This window comes from Notamacropus eugenii, chromosome 2, assembly GCF_028372415.1.
Source record: "Notamacropus eugenii isolate mMacEug1 chromosome 2, mMacEug1.pri_v2, whole genome shotgun sequence".
Lineage (NCBI taxonomy): Eukaryota > Metazoa > Chordata > Mammalia > Diprotodontia > Macropodidae > Notamacropus > Notamacropus eugenii.
In genome coordinates this window covers 125651287-125670823 of record NC_092873.1, presented here as the reverse complement: position 1 = coordinate 125670823, position 19537 = coordinate 125651287, and the positions used below count along the sequence as shown (strand labels likewise).

General features: G+C 37.9%; 1 protein-coding gene across 2 annotated transcripts in view; it reads right to left on the bottom strand.

Moving 5' to 3' along the window:
- Nucleotides 1-19537, bottom strand: part of PRIM2 (DNA primase subunit 2) — a 369300-nt gene that overhangs the window by 286812 nt on the left and 62951 nt on the right. For both annotated transcript variants that reach the window (XM_072642540.1, XM_072642541.1), the window contains exons 6-7: nucleotides 8654-8749; nucleotides 1603-1740 (exon numbers count right to left, since the gene is read on the bottom strand). In XM_072642540.1, the coding sequence (XP_072498641.1) occupies nucleotides 1603-1740; nucleotides 8654-8749 (234 nt within the window). The remainder of the gene's footprint in view (nucleotides 1-1602; nucleotides 1741-8653; nucleotides 8750-19537) is intronic.

Sequence of the window (19537 nt, the reverse complement as noted above, 5' to 3'; positions counted from 1 at the left end):
TCAGGGTAAAATACTCAATGTGAAAGACTTTAAGATACATCACAATGTATACTGACCTTCAGGTTAAGAAATGGAACTAATAAAGAAATAATGAGGGAGAGAGGGGAGTAGGGAAGGAGGGAAGAAGGGAGAGAAGAAGGGAGAGAGAGGAAGAAAGGAAGGAAGGGAGGAAACAAGCCCTTATTAAGCACTTACTATGTTCCAGGCGGTGTGCTAAGCAGTTGAGATTCAACTCAAAACCATCACAAGCATAACTCACTAATACTCACTCATTAGCTCTCTTTACTTATCATAGCTTGTCAAGTTATAGAATGAAAACTACTTGAGATCAGGAACCATTTATAAGTTTTCTCTGTGCCCCTGGTATCCAATGGGTACTTCTACATTCACTGACTGTTTAACCTCTCTGAGGAGCAAAGTAGCTAAAACAGGAGAACAGAGATTACTGCTTAGGATGAAAGCTTTAACAACTGAAATACTCAAGACCAGACAGGAGAACCAGGTCACCTGAACCTCACACTTGTTTCTAGTTTTGCTTCTTTATGTGTACAGCAGACGGGCAATATACCAGTCATGTTCCAGCCGGAGCCAGCTGAGAGAATATTCCTTGCCCTCAAAACATAAGTAACAGTATAACTTGAGAGTGCTGAGTTTCACAGACAGGGGCAAGGATCCCATTCCTAGCTGTATGTACACACATAGCCATACCCTAACTGTTTCATTAAGTTACACATCTAAGGAGTTTTCTTTAGTTTAAGGAGAATATTTACTGAATATTAAATAATGGAGGACATTGTTTTAATTCATCAAACTACAGAAACTAAAATTTAATAAAACAACTTTTAAAATGAGACACAAAATAACATTTGTTTACATTAGGGTATGCCTGGGCATACCTGGCACAGCCTATACACATGCCTATGACAAACCAGCAAGCCCCTACTGGATTCATTTATCACTTTTCACAGGACATTTTCTCTTTCTTCCTCACTCATAGTCTGCCAAGCTCACTATCAAGTTTAGTTTAAAATCTGGAATATATTTTTAAAATGCTGTACTACCTACAGTACAAAAAAATAAGGACATAACTCTTAATTCTGTCACAGGAGAACATTTGCAAATTAATCTAAACCACAAAATCAGTTTGGAAAAGACACAAGGATTTTGAAATTAGAAAATTTCAACTGATATTTTTTTTAAAAAATTTATCTAATATTTTCTTTTCTATCTATACCTACAGCTCAAAAAAAAAAAAACAAAACATCAGGAACCCACCAAGCTACAAATTCAATGAGCTGCATTTTATTTCTTACTAGAAAAACTGAAAATCTTTCTAACAGACAGCCTCTAATTTTCCTGCAAAGGATAAAACGTGCTCCAGAGCTCTTTATGTTTATCCACACAATTGGTATAAGGTTATTCTACTTCTCTGTTCGTTCTTTTGAAGCACTATCAACACAAGCTAGTCATTATCAGCTACATTTTCCTAAATGATCAAATTGCAGCACAATCTGTGTTAAATTCAAGGATAAAAAAGGACGGGAATCACAGAGAGGGGATGAGACAAGGTTAGCTCTGAAAAAAATCAAGCAATGTACTTACTGCCAAAGCCTTGGACAGGTTGGCTCTAAAGTCATTCAGGATGATTGACACGATATCCTGATGGGGCACAAATGCAAAGCCATGCTCCAAATAGACTTTCCTTCCTCGGAACAAATCCAGAGCATCTGCAAAAGGAACCTGGAAGTAGAAAGCCAGGAAAAGCAGGTCATTGTGAAACAAGTTCAATTTTGATTATGCTAAACCTAAATAAAGCTCACATTTAGAAAGGTCTTCCTTTAAGAAGTAATATCCATCACAACAAACCCAGAAGAAAAAGAAAAAGGATAAATTCATACTGCAAAAACAGAGTGGGGTGAGGGATGAGTTCTACAAAGAAACCACATGAAATCATCTGACAACATTAAATAAAAGAGCTAACATCTATATATGCTTAGTGTGTTCCAGGCACTGCGCTACGCTCTTTACAATTATTATCTCAGCTGATCCTCACAACTTTTGGGGGGTAAGTACTCCTACCTACTATCTTTATTTTATAGATGAAGAAACTGAGGCACACAGGGGTTAAGCGACTTGCCCAGGCTCACACGGCTAGTAAGTGCCTGAGGCCAGATATTAACACAGGTCTTTCTCACTCCAATCCCAGCACTCTACATACTGCACCAACTAGCTGCCGCATGTTTGCAAGTAACTGCAAGTATTTAGGGAAGGGGGAAAGATCCTAAAATAAAGGCCTTACTTCTGTTACATAATAATCATGACAATTATTTATTGCAAGAAATAGGGAGAAAGTCCTTAACCGGTGATTTTATCAGTGGTTTATGATTTTATTAGTGCTGGGGACTCTCCCTCTAGAGATTCAGAATGTCAACCCATTTCCAATTCAGTCATAGAGTATTACCTGGGGCACTTAGAAGTTAAGTGACTTACTTGCCCATAGTCACATAGCTTTTCTGTATCATAAGTAGGTCTTTCTACACCAAGACAGACTCTATACCTATACCATAATGGTGTCTCAGCTTCTCAAAAACAAAAATTATTCTAAGTGCAATTATCATCGTAATGCTTTATATTAATAGAACTTCAGTTTTTTATCACTTTCATAGACATTATCTCACCTGATCTTCCCATAACCTCTTTCCAAAGATATCACAAACTCCATTTTACAGATGATGAAGGTAAGACTCAGAGAGAGTTGAAGCATCTTACTAACCATCACACAACTAAGTGGCAGGGTCAAGCTTTTTCTCCTACATTACCTTAACAAGCTAAAAACAGAAATCTCTACCAACCCACAGCTTTTTAGATTTCCTACTGAGCACAGCCACCTATTCTGTATTTCACACTACATCAAGTGGAATGTTTGCACAAAACAAAAACTATCAAGATGGTACATGAGTAGCCTCCAAATCTCTCTTTTTCTGTTCACTGTAAAAATTTAAATAGTTTATTCCAACACTAGAAAAATGTCAATAATGAAACAAGCATTTTAATGTTCACTTTGGCTATTAAATCAATTTTTAAACCTCTGTTTATTGTTCTGTAAATGCTGCTGTTCAGTTGGTTTCAGCCTTGTCCAACTCTGTAACGTCACTGAACGGTTTTCTTGGCAAAGGCACTGTAGTAGTTTGCCATCTCTTTCTCCAGATCATTTTACGGATGAGGAAACTGAGGCAAACAGGGTTAAGTAACTTACCCAGGGTCACAAACCTAAACAAGTATCTGAGGCCAGATTTGAACTGAATCCTCCTGACTCCAGGCCCAGTGCTGCCCATAAAACCTTTGTAATTGTTTGGTCATATCTGATTCTTTATAACCCTATTCAGGGTTTTCTATGCAAAAACAGAACTTTGAGAACGGAGATGCTATGTGACTTATTTGTTATATTATTATTACATTATTTGAATTAAATCTTCTTAGATAAGCAGACAGAAATACTATCAGAGAAAGTACAACATAAAAGTATTCAGGTGAGTAAAATAAGATGTAAGATTTTCCAGATTTAGAAGGAATTTTTCTCCATCAAAAGATGAAACAGAAAGAGGGTTCCTTCTTCTCCCTCCATTTTCCCACAAATACAAAGATCAGACGGTCCAAGATATAAATAAGAGATAAAACATTTATAAATGACAAACTCTGACAAATTTCATTTGACAGATTTAAGAACTACTTTCTAACTCAGAGGTTTTAGAACTTTCAAATAAGTATAATATTGGCAAAATACTATGACCTGTGCTCTGGAGACCTGACCTTCTTCTCCTCTCCACCCTTAACCCCCAAAAAAGTGTGCCATATTTAAAACTATTGGCACACTGGGTTTGGGGCCATACTCCATTTCTTAGTTTTCCAGGAGCATCCTGTAAAAAAGTTTCCTAAGAAATACAAGGTTAAACTACATCAATTGTTATTTGAGTCTTCTGAAGACTGCAGGGAAAAGTATTTCTGGTCCAGGTCAAAGCATAAGCTGTTCGCTAGGACTTCCAAAAATGGAATGGTACCACAGAACCAGACAATTCACTGTCTAATGTAATTTAACTAGGTTTATGCCTGATAGGAGGGCAGCTAAGTGATGCAGTAGATAAAGCACTGGGCTTGAAACCTGAAAGACTCATTTTCATGAGTCCAAATCCAGCCTCAGACATTTATTAGCTGTGTGACCCTATGCAAGTCACTTAACCTTAGTTTCTCATCTGTAAAATGAGCTGGATAAGGAAATGGCAAAACACTCCAGTATCTCTGCCAAGAAAAACCCAAATGGAATCACAGAGAGTCAGACATGACTGAAAAATGACTTAACAATAATACCTTACAGTTATACAAAGAAAATGCTTGTTTTCCTTCCCATGGTATAGAAAGGAAAGAGTACTCAATAAAGACATCAATTCAAGTCCCAGTTCAGCCAGAAAGAAATGAGTCAAATATTATGGATTAGTCAGGAGAAGAGAAGATTTAGCACTTTCTACATTAGAGGAGTAGAGGGCTTAGAACATGATATTCCAAATGGCAAAAAAGCTAACATTATAACCAAGAACCACCTACCAGGCAAAACTGAGCATAATCCTTTGGGGGAAATGGACATTCAATGAAACAGAGGACTTTCAAGCACTCTTGATGAAGAGAAAATTGAACTTTCAAATACAAAACTCAAGAGAATCATAAAAAGGTCAACAGGAAAGAGAAATCATAAAGAATTCAATAAGGTTAAACTGTTTAAATCACTATATGGGAAAATGATACCTCTAACTCCTAAAAAATTTCTCATTATTAACATTACTAAGGCAGTTAGTAATGTATACAGTATACAGAGGGCACAGATATGAGTTGAATATGATGGAATGATTATCTAAAAAAATTAAGTTAAGGGTGAGAAAAAGGAGTGCTCTGGGTAAAAGGAATAAAGGGAAAAGTAGAATGGGGTAAATTATCTGACATAAAAGAGGCACAAAGAATCTTTATGGTGGAGGGGAAGATGGGGGAGGGGGAGGTTCATGAAACTTATTCTCATCAGAATTGGCTCAAAGAGCAAATAACATACTCAGTTGAGGGCAGAAATCTAGGAAAGTAGGAAGGAAAAGGGAAAAATAAGGGAATTGTGATAGAAGGGAAGGTGGATTAAGAGCAAATAACATACTCAGTTGAGGACAGAAATCTAGGAAAGTAGGAAGGAAAAGGGAAAAATAAGGGAATTGTGATAGAAGGGAAGGTGGATTAGGTGAGGCAGAAGTTAAAAACAAACTACTTTTAAGAATGAACCAAGTGAAAGGAGAGAGAGTAGGATAAACGGGGGGAAAAGAATGGGGAAAATACATAGTAATCATAATTGAAAAAAATTTTCAGGAAATGTCTCTGATAAAGATCTCATTTCTCAAATATATAGAGAACTAAGTCAAATTTATAGAAATAAGAGCCATTCCTCAAGAGATCTATGGTCAAAGGATGTGAACAGGCAGTTTTCAGGTGAAATAATCATAGTTATCCATAGTCATACGAAAAAAATGTTCTAAATCACTATTAGAGAATTGCAAATTAAAGCAACTCTGAGGTATCACCCCACACCTATCAGACTGGCTAATGTGACAAAAAAGGAAAATGACAAATGTTGGAGGGGATGTGGGAAAATTAAGACACTAATGCACTGATGGTAGAGTTCTGAACTAATCCAACCATTCTGGAGAACAATGTGGAACTATGCCCAAAGGGCTGTAAAGCCTTGCATACCCTTTAATCTAGAAATACCACTATGGGGATCTATTTCCCCAAGAGATAAAAAACAAAAAGGAAAAAGACCTATATGTATATAACTATTTTTGCAGATCTTTTAGTGGTGGCAAAGAACTGGAAAGTGAGGAGATGTCTATCAATTGGAGAATGGCTGACTAAGTTGTTGTATATGATTGCATGGAATATTACTATGCTATAAGAAATAACGAGCAATACACTCTCAGAAAAACCTGGAAAGACTTAAATGAACTGGTGAAAAGTGAAGTGAGCAGAAGCAAGAGAACATCGTACACAGTAACAGCAATATGTAGGATGATCAGCTGTGAATGGCTTAGCTATCCTCAGCAACACAGTAATCCAAGACAATTCTGAAAAATGAATGATAAAAATGCTACCCATCTCCAGAGAAAGAGCTGATGAAGTCTGAATTCAGATCAAAGCATATTATTTCTTTATTTTTCTTGTGGTTTTTTTTGGCTGTCTGCTTTCACAACATGACTAACATGAAATATGTTTTGTGTAACTGAACATGTATAATCTATATCAATTGCCTGCCTTCTCAATGGGGTTGGGGGTGTGGGCAAGTAGGAAGGAAGAAAAAGAATTTGGAACTCAAAATTTTTTTAAAGAATGTTAAAAATTACTTTTACATATAATTTGGGGGAAATTTAAAAAAAAAAAATCATCCCAGGATTGAATGCCAAAACCAGGGATATTTAAGTCAGAAAACAAAAAAAATAAACTTAATGGAATTATATGAGCATACATGATAAGTATCTTCAAGTATTGGAAGATCTGTTTAGTAGAGTTTGGCCAGGCCCTGCTACAAACTCCACAAAGAACTCATTGTTTTATATAAATGTCAAGTGAGGAAGTACCACAAAGGCAGTAGGCACAGAAAGAATTTAACTAAGTGTGAACAGAAAAATATGGCTGAATGAAGTCCTGAAAAAATAAAAAATAAAAATGGGAGAGAGACAAAAAATTCAAAGACTATCCCTAATTTATATTGCTGTTCAGTCATTTAAGTCAGGTTCAACTCTTCATGACCTCATTTAGGGTTTTTTGACAAAGATGCTAAAGTGGTTTGCCATGTCCTTTGCCAGTTCATTTTACAGATGAGGAAACTGAGGCAAACAGGGTTGGGTGACTTGCCCAATTCACATAGCTGGTGAGTGTCTGAGGTCAGATTTGAACTCAGGAAGATCAATCTTCCTGACTCCAGGCCCAGGGTTCTATCTACTGCATCACCTAGATGTCTAATTCATCTTGTTTTAACAATTGTTGGGCTGATGCAACATCTAGCTTTCAGGGATAAAAGTAATCTAAAGGGGCATGGAGTGATTAGTGCTCCTCTGACTTGGCAAGACCCTTAATTTACATGGCATGCTTATATTTAGGGATAAGTTTCCCTGGGGGGACAGAGAAAGACAGGGTGGGGGAAGAGGAAGGGGAAGGGAGAATGGGAAAAGGGGGGTAGGAGGAAAGGCAGAAAAGGGAGAAAGAGGGAAGGGGGAAAAAGGGAAGGGGGAAAGGGGGAAGGGATCGAGGGAAGGGGGAAAGGGAGAAGGGGAAACAGGGAAGGGGGAAAAGGGGAAGGGGAAATACGAAAGGGGAAAGGATAGAGGGGAAGGGGGAAAGTGGGAAGGGATAGAGGGGAAGAGGGAAAGGGAGAAGGGATCGAGGGGAAGGGGAAAAGGGAGAAGGGATAGAGCGAAAGGAGGAAGGGAAGGGAAGGGAAGGGAACGGAACGGAACGGAAGGGAACGGAAGGGAACGGAAGGGAACAGAAGGGAACGGAAGGGAATGGAAGGGAAGGGATGGGATCCAGGGTAAGATTTTCACTAGGCTATGAGACACAATACCTGGCAATGGGAGGCTCTTAATAAATGCTTGTTGACTTGACTTGACTTGAGTGCCTCTCTTTGAGTAGCAGGAAAGAATTGGAGAACTGACCTGAGCTGGTCAGACTGCTAGGGGTGACAGCTATTTTGAGAACTGCAGCCAGAATAGGGTAATAAGGTTTACATCTGAGAACGTGTTTCTAAGATTACCCAAGGGACAACAGAGAAGAAACCACAGCAAACATTTATACAGAACTTTAAGGCTTGCAAAGTGCTGTATAAATATTATAAATATTATCTCATTTGATCTTCACAACAATCCAGGAAGGTAGGCACTATTATTATCCCCATTTTACACATGAGAAAATCAAAGCAAATAGAGGTTAAGTGACATGTTCAGGGTCACACAGGTAGTAAATGTCTGAAGTCATATCTGAACTCAGGTTTTCCTGACTCCAGCTCCAGCACTTTATCTACTTCCTAGCTGTGTCAGTCTTCTACATTTTTATTTAGCTCTCTTTTTAAAATATATTTTCACTGTTGCTATGAAAAATGAACTGGCTAAATAAAGTAATATTATAAAAACATGACTAAGAAGGTAGGTTTCAATAACTCAAGAAAAAAAAAAACTTCCAACAACTGACATACAATTTACATAGCATTCCTTTGTATTCATTAAGTGCCCTTGCTTAATTCTCTCCAGCAATATTTGGTCAGCCAAATCCTGGTTGTTGTATATGCATGTAAGTAGTAAAAATGTACTTATTTTCCAGGATTCTAAAATTCATACTTACCCCTATGAAAAAGCATACCTCCCCCCAATTACTGAGGTATTACCATAAAAACAAATATACTGAAAAACAAAAAGAAGTGTAGTAGCAAACATTAGAACCACAAACAAATTAGGATATTATACCAATTAAGGATGAGATATCCAAAAACATTAAAGGGAAAATCATAAACTTCCCCACAACTATTCTAACTTAAGTTTTACAAAAATCCTAGGAAATGTTCAAACAATTTTCTCACCTTATAAACAGCATCTAATTCATACTTGTTTCCACTTAAAGAAGCAGATGAATCAAGAATATCCTGAAAGTGGAGCTCCTTTTCTTCTTTACTAATCTGAAAGAAAATATACATAGTTCAATGTTTAAAAATGTCAAAGATCTCAATGTTAATAAAAAAGTTATTATTTTTTGGTGACAGGATTTTATCCTTCTGTAGAATTGAAAAATTCACCAAACTTTCTCCATTATATATTATTAATGAAGCCATTTTTCAAAAGATGTTCCATTTTTAACATGAGTTCTATTAACGCATACCAATTTCATCATCATCAGACGGACACCCTACAACTTCTTATGGAGCTCAGTTTACCCATTAGGAAGGTGAAGATTCTATATCCCTACAGGGGCATTGTTATGAGAAGTGAAAAAAAGAAAGTAGAGAGAGAAGAGGGATGGAGAATGAGAATGAGAAACAGAGAGAAAGAGAGGAAAGGAGAGAAAGACAGACAGAAAAAGAGAGGGAGGAAGGGAGAGACAGAAACAGAAAGAGGGAAAGACAGGAATAGAGAAAAAAAACAGAGGAAGGAAAGGAGAAACAGACAGAGACAGAAAACAGGGACAGACAGGACAAGGATAAGGAGAGGCAGAGGGATAGGAAAAGGGAGATGAAGGAGAGCCAGAGACAGAAATAAGAATTTTTCATTTCTAATACAAAACACTGTAAATGTTGCTATTTTTATTCACATTTTTTAAAATTCTTCACACTTAAAATATATACTTTTTTTTTCCTCAGAACTATAAATCTGCTATCTTAGAGCTGCACTGGTTTGCATATTTTCAAGTTGAGAGTCTGGAGACTGGGTTCCATTTCTAACTCTGCCACTAACTCTGGCTAATACACCTTAAGCAAGTCACTTCAGTTCTCTTTACCTCAGTTATTTAACCTATATAATGTAGGGGATAAAGCAGGAGATCTCCAAGGTCATAGAACTTCCAAGCTATAAAGGCTCTCAGACATCATTCAAGCCAATACCTCACCAAGAATGCCCTCAACAACATAGCTGACAAGTGGTCAGTTGGTCTTTGCTTGAATATTTCCCACAATGAGAAGACAATCACAAATTCCTATTTTGACCCATTCCACTTTTGGTTAAGATTTTTCACCTTTCACTTATATGATCTGCTGCTGGGCAAAAGGAGCAGAACCAGGAGAACTTTGTGCACAGCAACGACCACAGTGTGTGAGAGTTTTTTCTGGTAAACTTGGAACTTTGTAATAATGCAAGAACTTAAAAAAAAAAAATTCCCAATGGTTTTCTAAAGCAAAATGCCTTCCACACTCAAGAGAAAGAACTATGGAATTCATTCGCAGAACATAGCAGATCGTGTGTGTGTGTGTGTGTGTGTGTGTGTGTGTGTATTATGTTTTGATTTGTTATATGATTTCTTCCATTTATTTTAGTTCATCTACATAGCATGACTATAGTGAAAATGTATTCAGTAGGAAAGTATATGTAGATCCTATGTAGAATTGTATGCCGTCTTGGGGAGGGAGGGAGGTGGTGGGGGTAGGTGGGGGGGGGGGTAAAAATCTAAGTTTTATGGTAGTGATTGTAGAACATTAAAAAAATAAAATAAAACAATAAAAAAAAAAGATTTTCCACCTTTTATCAAGCCTAAATTTGCCCCTCTATAATGCTGATCCACTGTTAGTCTTGTCCTCCAAGGCCAAGTCTAATCTTTCTTCCATGTGACAGCCACAGCCCTTCAAAGCTTTGAGGACAGTTATCATGCTCCCCTAAGATTTCTTTTCTCCATATCCCTTCCAACTTTAAAAAATATGGTTCTACTTGCAATGCACACACACACACACACACACACACACACACACACACACACACACCCTTTCCTCCAAAAAGGAAAAAATTCCAAAAATACTGGAGCTTGTCTATCTACATAGTTCTGCCCTGACTATGCCCAATTATAAAGATTCCAATAAGCAAATAATTAAAACTATCTACCTCGAGATAATTGAACGTACAACATGTGCAAAATGGGAGAAAAAAGAGGGACAGAACAATAAATATGGGTTCCATGGGAAAGTCAAAAAACATTCTAATGCAGATATGGAAATAGCAATTCCAGGTCAATCTAAGAGAAGAAAAGATCAGATAAATGGAAAGTTTATCTTTGTGATAGAAAAGAGTGGAGGTGGCTTCCAAATGTGAAAGTGCTACTAACAGGTAGAGCAGCAAACTATTCTAAATGTCCTCCTATTTCCATGTTGGTAAGTCTTATGTAACATGAATACCTCTGAACATTTAACATTTTCCATCACCTCTTACACCCAAGTTATAAATTCATACATCATATGTGTTATGTTCATTTTTTTCTATGCTTAAGCATTTACATGAAAGGAGATTTTAAAATAATACAAGCAAAGAATTTTAGAACAACGTACAAAGTTAACCAAAATTATACTTAGTGTTGGTTTATTACACATTACTTCCATTCATGTAACTATGATCCCCAATGCGGGCCTGCTTGCTGTTACTCATGCACAACAGGGCAATGGACCTGGAGTCAGGAAGAGCTTAGTTCAAATGCAGCCTCAGATGCTTACTAGCTACGGGTCCCTGGGCAAGTCACTTACTTGTATCTACCTCAGTTTCCTCATCTCTAAAATGAGAATTTAAAAAATAGCACCTATTTCCAGGTTGTTGTGAAGATAAAAAGAGATAATATTTGTAAAGCAATCAGCAAAACTCAAAGCATTCTATAAATGCTCACTACTGTTGTTATTATTTTACCTCCTATCTCTGATGTTGCAAAGGCAAGAACACACTCCCATCTTACCTCACAGAAAAGCACAGCTCAAGTGCCACCTTCTATGGAAAGTCTTCCAATTTCTCCACCAGCTAGTGCATTTCATTCCCTCAAAATTACTCTATTTCTATTGTGTATATGTGTTCAATTTATTTACACCAGTATATCTTATCCCCACCTCCAATAAAAAAAAAATTAGTTTTTTGAGGAAAAAAACTGTTTCATTTTTTTTTCCTTTATGATCCTACTGTTTAGAAATATGCCAGGAATAGAAGAGGTGCATAATAAATGTCTTCATCCTAAAGTCAATAGGAAAGTAACTTTTTGTTCAGGACAATGACACAGTCAGAGATGAGGAATTCTCATTATAGGGATATTATTGGATCTAGCAGTGTATTTTAAGAAAGCACAAGAAGAAAAGCAGGAGGAGATTAGCTGCAACATTCCGCGTTCATTAGTCTGGTAAAACTGTTATTATCTCAAGACTTGTTTGTTTACAAAAGGGGAACCAGTTCTTACCTGGAAAGAAAAAGCCTAGTAAGGGGGGAACAAGTATCAATGATTTCAGCAACTATCCTGCAGCTTACAGACATAAAGAGCAGTCTAAGGGCACTGACAGGCAAAGTAACTTGTCTAGCATAATAGAGCCAGGATGAGTTAGAGGCGGAATTTGAACTCAGATTTTCCTGCATCTCACAGGTTCAGACCTATTAAACTTTACCCTACATTTACACTAACAAAATCCTAGATGATTGTAAGCAATAAAATCTTTACCAAATAAACTTTAGGGAGATGAATCTCCAGCTTAAGGTAAATTGTTATGCTATCAAATACCCTAAGTTGTAAGAGACCTTATTTCTCAAAGACGGTTTTTTTGTCTGCATCTTTAACAAAATGTCAGAATGCAATAAGACAGCTCTCATAAATCTTACATAAAACTGGAATAGGATAACAACGAATACAGTGAAATTTTCTCAAAAGTGTATCTTGAAAAATAGGACAGTATAAAACCATCTATTTGGTCAAAGTTTTGCCTAGTGAAAAAAATAAGTGGATGAAAGTCTCAGCACAGGGTGATTCCATGCTCAAAAGCCCAAAGTAACTGAGCATAATCAAAGCCATGTATACCTAAAATTCACACCAATTTTTACTCTTAGAACTTACCAGTAAATGTTCCAGGATTTTCAATGAGTAAAAAATTTATTCATTTCTCAAAACTGACCCAAGCCACTCCCTCAAGCTATAATCCTCTCTTTTTACTCCTTCACCCACTCTCCCAGTATACAAAGGTGTTCAGATCCCTAATCATTTATTCTACAAAAATCCTTCCCTTGAATTTCTATGAACTGATACAGAATGAAGTATACAGAATTAGGAAAATGATTTATGCAATGATTACAATTATGTAAACGAAAAATACTAAAAGAAAGCTGAACTGGAAGAGATGAGGAAATGTACTCCTCGGCTTCCTTCAGTCCCAGCATTACCAACTTATACAGGAAAATCTTTCTGATTCCCCCTTAATCTTAGTCCCTTACCTCTAAATTCAACCTGTTTATTTAACCTATATAAATATCTCATCTGTACATAGTTGTTTTCATGTTGTCTTCCACACTAGACTGCTCTAAGTGAGAGCATGGACTGATTTTAGCCTTCCTTTCTATCTCTAGCACTTAGTACAGTACCTGGCACATGGTAGTTGCTTAATAAATGCTTGAGGACTGACTGACTTCCTTCCCCCTTTCCTTAGAAAGGCAATAAACTAATGGGTACATAATGTTGTAGATAGACAGACATGTTCATTATCTATAGTTGGTCTTACCTCACTTTCTTTGCTACAAGGGAAGGCTCACTAGGTAGAAGAGAAGGAGGCTAGCTGAGTGAGATATCCAGAAATGACTGGTATAAAAACAGATATCAATAAAACTAATCCCTTCTTATTCTGTTATTCCTTCAAGTTATCATCCCCTCTTTCTTCAATGCCAAACTTCCAGAAAATGTAGATAATATATTGTCTCAACTTTACCATCTACTCAAAACTTTAATCTCTTGCAATCTCACTTCCATTGCCTCTGCTATGCCAAAAATTCCTCTCTCCAAGGTCATTGATAATGTCCATTATCACTAAATCCAATGAACTTTCTTCTCTCTGCATCCTCTGCAAAATTTTAACACTGATTGCCTCCTCTTCAACACCCTCCTTCAGTTTCTCTGACAGTGTACTTTCATGGTTTCAACTCCTACCTTCTCTATCTCCTTTACAGGCCCCTAATTCTTCTCCCAGATCTAAAATATGGGTATCCCTAAGGGCCTATCTTTGATCCTCTTTTCTCTCTTTGTAATTTCTATTGTTGAGCTCATCCATTTTTGTGGTTTTACCAATTACATTTAGCCAACAGCAGCAAGGCCAATTCCTTCCTTTCTCGATCCTCTTCTCCCTTGGCTTCTAGGTCATTGCACAGCTAGGTGACACAGTAGAGTAAGACCTGAGTTCAAATCCTGTCTTGGACATTTTGCATGCCTATGCAAGTCACTTAGCCTCTCTGAGCCTCAGTTTTCTCATCTATATGATAGAGATAAAGTAGCAACTATCTCACAGGGTTGTTGTGAGATCAAATGAGGTAACATGTAAATCATTTTGCAAATCTTAAAGTGCTATGTAATTCCCAATGAATAAATGATCAAAGAATACGAACAAACAGTTCTCAAAAGAAGAACTGCAAAGTATTCACAACTACATTTTAAAAAGTGCTCCATGCCAATTAAACTATCAGATAATTATTTTCAAGAGCTGGAAAAAATAGTGTCAAAATTCATCTGGAAAAACAAAAGGTCCAGAATATCAAGGGGACTAATGAAAAGAAATGCTAGGGAAGGTGGCCTAGCCCTACCAGATCTCAAATTTTATTATAAAGCAGCAACTATCAAAACCACTTGGTACTGGATAAGAAACAGAAGGGTAGACAAGTGGAATAGGCTAGGTACTCAAGACACAGTAGACAATGAATACAGCAATCTACTGTTTTCTAAAGCCAAGGATCCCAGCTTCTGGGATTAGAACTCACTGTTCAACAAAAATTGCTGGGAAAACTGGATAACAGTGTGGCAGAAACTAGGCATAGACCGATGCCTGACACCTTACACAAGAATAAAATCTAAATGGGTCCACGATCTAGTTATAAAGACTGATACTATGGAAAACTTGGTGGAGTAAAGAATAGCATACTTATCAGATTTATGGATAAGGGAATAATTTTTGACTAAAGAAGAGACAGAAAGCATTATGAAGTGCGAGATGGATAATTTTGATTACATTAAACTGAAAAGTTTTTACACAACCAAACCCAATGCAGCCAAGATTTGGAGGGATGTAGAAAACTGGGAAAGATTTTTACTCCTATTGTTTGTGATAAAGGCCTCATTTCTACAATATATAGAGAACTGAGCCAAATGTACAAAAATACAAGTCATTCCCCGATTGATAAATGGTCAAAGGATATGAACAGGCAATTTTCGGAGGAAGAAATTAAAGATATCTATAGTCATATGAAAAAATGCTCAAAATCACTTTTGATTAGAGAAATGCAAATCAAAACAACTCTGAGGTACCACATCACACCTATCAGATTGGCAAACATGACAGAACAGGAAGATGATAAATGTTGGAGAGGATGTGGAAGAGTTGGAATACTAATACACTGCTGGTGGAGCTGTGAACTGATCCAACCATTCTGGAGAGCAATTTGGAACTATGCCCAAAGGGCTACAAAAATATGCATACTCTTAGACCCAGCAATATCGCTTCTAGGACTGTAACCCCAAGAGATCATAAAAATAGGAAAGGGTCCCACATGTACAAAAGTATTAATTAATTAATAATAGCCCATTAATTGAGGAATGGCTGAATAAATTATGGTATATGAATGTAATGGAATACTGTTGTGCTATAAGAAATGATGAACAGGAGGACTTAAGAGAGGCTTGGACTTATATGAACTGATGCTGAGTGAAAGGAGCAGAGCCAGGAGAACCTTGTGCACAGCAACGACCACAGTGTGCAAGAGCTTTTTCTGGTAGACTTGGATCTTTATAGCAATGCAAGGACTTGAGGGAGCCAAGATGGCGGAGTGAAAGCAATGACTCACCTAAGCTCCTGGAAAAACTCCTCTGGATATCTCCGGGGGGAGAGTCTGACCAGACTTTGGAGGTGTAGAATCCAGTGGGTGACGGACTTTGACGGATTCGGAGCCCAGGCTGGACCGGAGGGTCCACGGGAGGGATCTGTTCCGCGGGGGTAAGACCCCGGCGCACAGCACAGCGCGGTCGGCGCGGCAGGGGACCAGAGGAGCCCGAGAGTGGCGGGCGAGACCAGCGGAGCAGGAGATAAGCCAGGCCGAGCCGGTGAGAGCCGCTGAGTGCCAGACATCAGCGCAGCAGCCCTTGAAATCTTCAGCCTGAAGACGGACTTCGGTGGGTCACTACTTGAACTTCCAGGAACTGAGTGATCAGTAAGTGCTCTCTCCTCCCCCCTGATGACCGTGAGGGAACCATAAAATTCTTCCCCAGATTAATCCTGGATCAGCGGGAACAGCAGAAGGGGGCGGGTGGTCTCATAACACCAGAGGCTGGAAAAGTGGCAAAGGGGGATTCTTCCTACGGTAGCGGAGACGGCTGGAGGGACAGACGACCCAGGGCAGAGAAAATTCGCACTGAGACCCAGGCAAGCCTCAGAGCCGGGAGACGAGCCCAAGGAGGGGCGGGAACACGCGTTAGCTTCTAGGCGTGCCCCAGCCCTCCAGGGGAAAAGGGAAGACAATAGGGAAGCTGGGATCACCATCCCCTGACCTTGCCTTTGCCTCAAGTCAGCTGAGGAGATAGCCTGAGGACAGACCACCCCTCCCACATACCTAACAAGCTAACCCCAGGGTTGATCGGGGAAACAAAAAACAAAAGCCTGCTTTTAGCCTAGACACACATCAGCTCAACTTAAAGATCTGTACCTTCTGACTGAAAGAACCAAAAGCTACAACACTCAGCCAACATCATGAATCGGAAAAAGCAGACGAAAAGTGAAAAAACCATAGAATCTTTCTATGGGGATAAGGACCAAAACACAAACACCATAGAGGTTAGAGCTGAGACTGTACTTCCATCTGAAACCTCAGATGGGACTATGAATTTCTCGCAAGCACAACTAGATTACCTGGAACGTCTGAAGAAGGATATAAAAGAAAAACTGGCCAATGATTTTAAAACTATAAAAAAAGAATTCACTGATGAGAACATCACCCTGAAAAAGAAAATTGAAGAAATGGAAAAGGAAGTTCAAAAATTAACTGGAGAGAATAATTCCCTAAAAGGAAGAGCTAATCAAATGGAAAAGGAAACCCAAAACCTAAATGGGAAAATTGATCAGATGGAAAAGGAAACCCAAAACCTAACTGGGAAAATTGGTCGAATGGAAAAAGAAGTACAAAAATTAAATGGAGAAAATAACTCCTTAAAGGGAAAAATTGGTCAGATGGAAAAGGAGATGGAAAAGCTAACTGAAGAAAACACTACGATGAAGATTAGAATTGGGCAAGTAGAAACTAATGACTCAATGAGGCAACAAGAATCAGTCAAACAAAATCTAAAGAATGAAAAGATAGAAGAAAATGTAAAATATTTAATTGGAAAAACAACTGACCTGGAAAATAGATCCAGGAGAGAAAATCTAAGAATTATTGGCCTGCCAGAAACCCATGATGAAGAAAAGAGTCTGGACAATATCTTCCAGGAAATCATCAAGGAAAACTGTCCAGAAGTACTAGACTCAGAGGGCAAAATAGTCATCGAAAGAATCCACCGTTCCCCTCCCGAAAGGGATCCCAAACTCAAAACCCCAAGAAATATAGTTGCCAAATTCCAGAGCTATCAAGTGAAGGAGAAAATACTACAAGCAGCCAGAAAGAAACAATTCAAATATCAAGGACACACAGTCAGGATCACACAGGACCTTGCAGCTTCTACATTAAAAGATCGAAAGAATTGGAACCCAATATTCCGTAAGGCAAAGGAGTTGGGACTTCAACCAAGGATCAACTACCCAGCAAAGTTCAACATAACATTTCAGGCAAGGAGAAAGTCATTCAACGAAATAAGGGATTTCCAGAGCTTCCTGACCAAAACACCAGAACTCAATAGACAATTTGATCTTCAAATGCAGGTCTCCAGAGAATCATAAAAAGGTAAACAGAGGGGAAAAAACAAAAACAAAAACTTGCTACTCAATTAGGGCAAACTGTTTACCTCCCTATAAGGGAAGATGATACCTGTTAATCTTGAGAACTGTGCAGCTATTATGATAAAAGGGATATATGTAGAGGGAACGGGCATAAAGTAAATGATGTCATGTCAAAAATATGATTTAAGTATGAGAAGGGAATGTAATAGGAGGTGTGGAAAGGGGGAAGCAGAAAATGGCAAATTATATCACAGGAAGAAGTACAAAACTATAGTAGAGGGAAGGAGGGGAGGGAGATGAGCATTGTTTGAGAGGTACTCTCATCTGATTTGTTCAAAGGAGGGAACAATAATCTTAAGTAGATAAGCCTAACTAGCTCTATAGGTAGTAGGAGGGGAAGGGGGAAGAAAGGGGAGGGTGGCTAAAAGGGAGGAAAGAAGCAATAAGAGTAAAGGGGAGTAAAAGGGAGGGGGGCTAAAAGAAGGAGGGGAAGGCTGCAGGAGGAGGGGGAGAAAAGTGAATACTATTGAGGAGGGGAAGGGAGACAGGAGAGCTAAAAGCACAAATGGTGGGAAAGAGGTTGGAGGGAAATACACAGATTGTAATCATAACTGTGAATGTGAATGGAATGAACTCTCCCATAAAACGGAGACAGATAGCAGAATGGATTAAAAGCCATAATCCAACAATATGCTGCTTACAAGAAACACATTTGAAACGGGGGGATACACATAGGATAAAGGTCAAAGGATGGAGCAGAATATATTGTGCTTCAGCTCATGTAAGAAAGGCAGGAGTAGCAATCCTAATCTCAGACAAAGCAAAAGCAGAAATAGATCTAATCAAAAGGGATAGGGATGGAAACTATATTCTGCTAAAAGGCACCATAGACAATGAAGCAATATCATTACTAAACATGTATGCTCCAAGTGGTATAGCATCCAGATTCTTAGAGGAGAGGTTGGGGGAGTTGAAGGAAGAAATTGATAGCAAAACTATACTAGTGGGGGACCTCAACCTCCCCCTCTCTGAACTCGATAAATCCAACCTCAAAATAAACAAGAAAGAGGTTAAGGAGGTAAATAAAACTCTGGATAAGGCAGATATGATAGATCTTTGGAGAAAATTAAATGGGAATAGAAAGGAATATACATTTTTCTCAGCGGTACATGGAACATTTACAAAAATTGACCATGTACTAGGACATAAAAATTTCACAATCCAGTGCAGAAAGGTAGAGATAATCAATGCATCCTTTTCAGATCATAATGCATTAAAAATTACATGTAATAAAAGGCCATGGAAAGAGAAACCAAAAATCAATTGGAAACTAAATAATCTAATTCTAAAGAAGGGTTGGGTTAAAGAAGAAATCATAGAAACAATCAACAATTTCATTCAAGAGAATGACAATAGTGAGACAACATACCAAAACTTATGGGATATTGCAAAAGCAGTTATTAGGGGAAGTTTTATATCTCTGAATGCTTACATAAATAAAATAGAGAAAGAGGAGATCAATGACTTAGGCTTGCAGTTGAAAAAGCTAGAAAAAGAACAAATTGAAAATCCCCAAGTAAATACCAAATTAGAAATACTGAAAACCAAAGGAGAGATTAATAAAATTGAAATTAAGAAAACTATTGAATTAATAAGCAATGCAAGGACTTAAAAAAATTCCCAGTGGTCTTTTAAGGCAAAATGCCTTCAACATCCAGAGAAAGAACTATGAAATTCAATCGCAGAATATAGCAGGTCATTTTTGTGTGTGTGTATTACATTTTGGTTTGTTATATGATTTCTCCCATTCATTATAATTCTTTAACACAACATGACTATAGTGAAAATGTA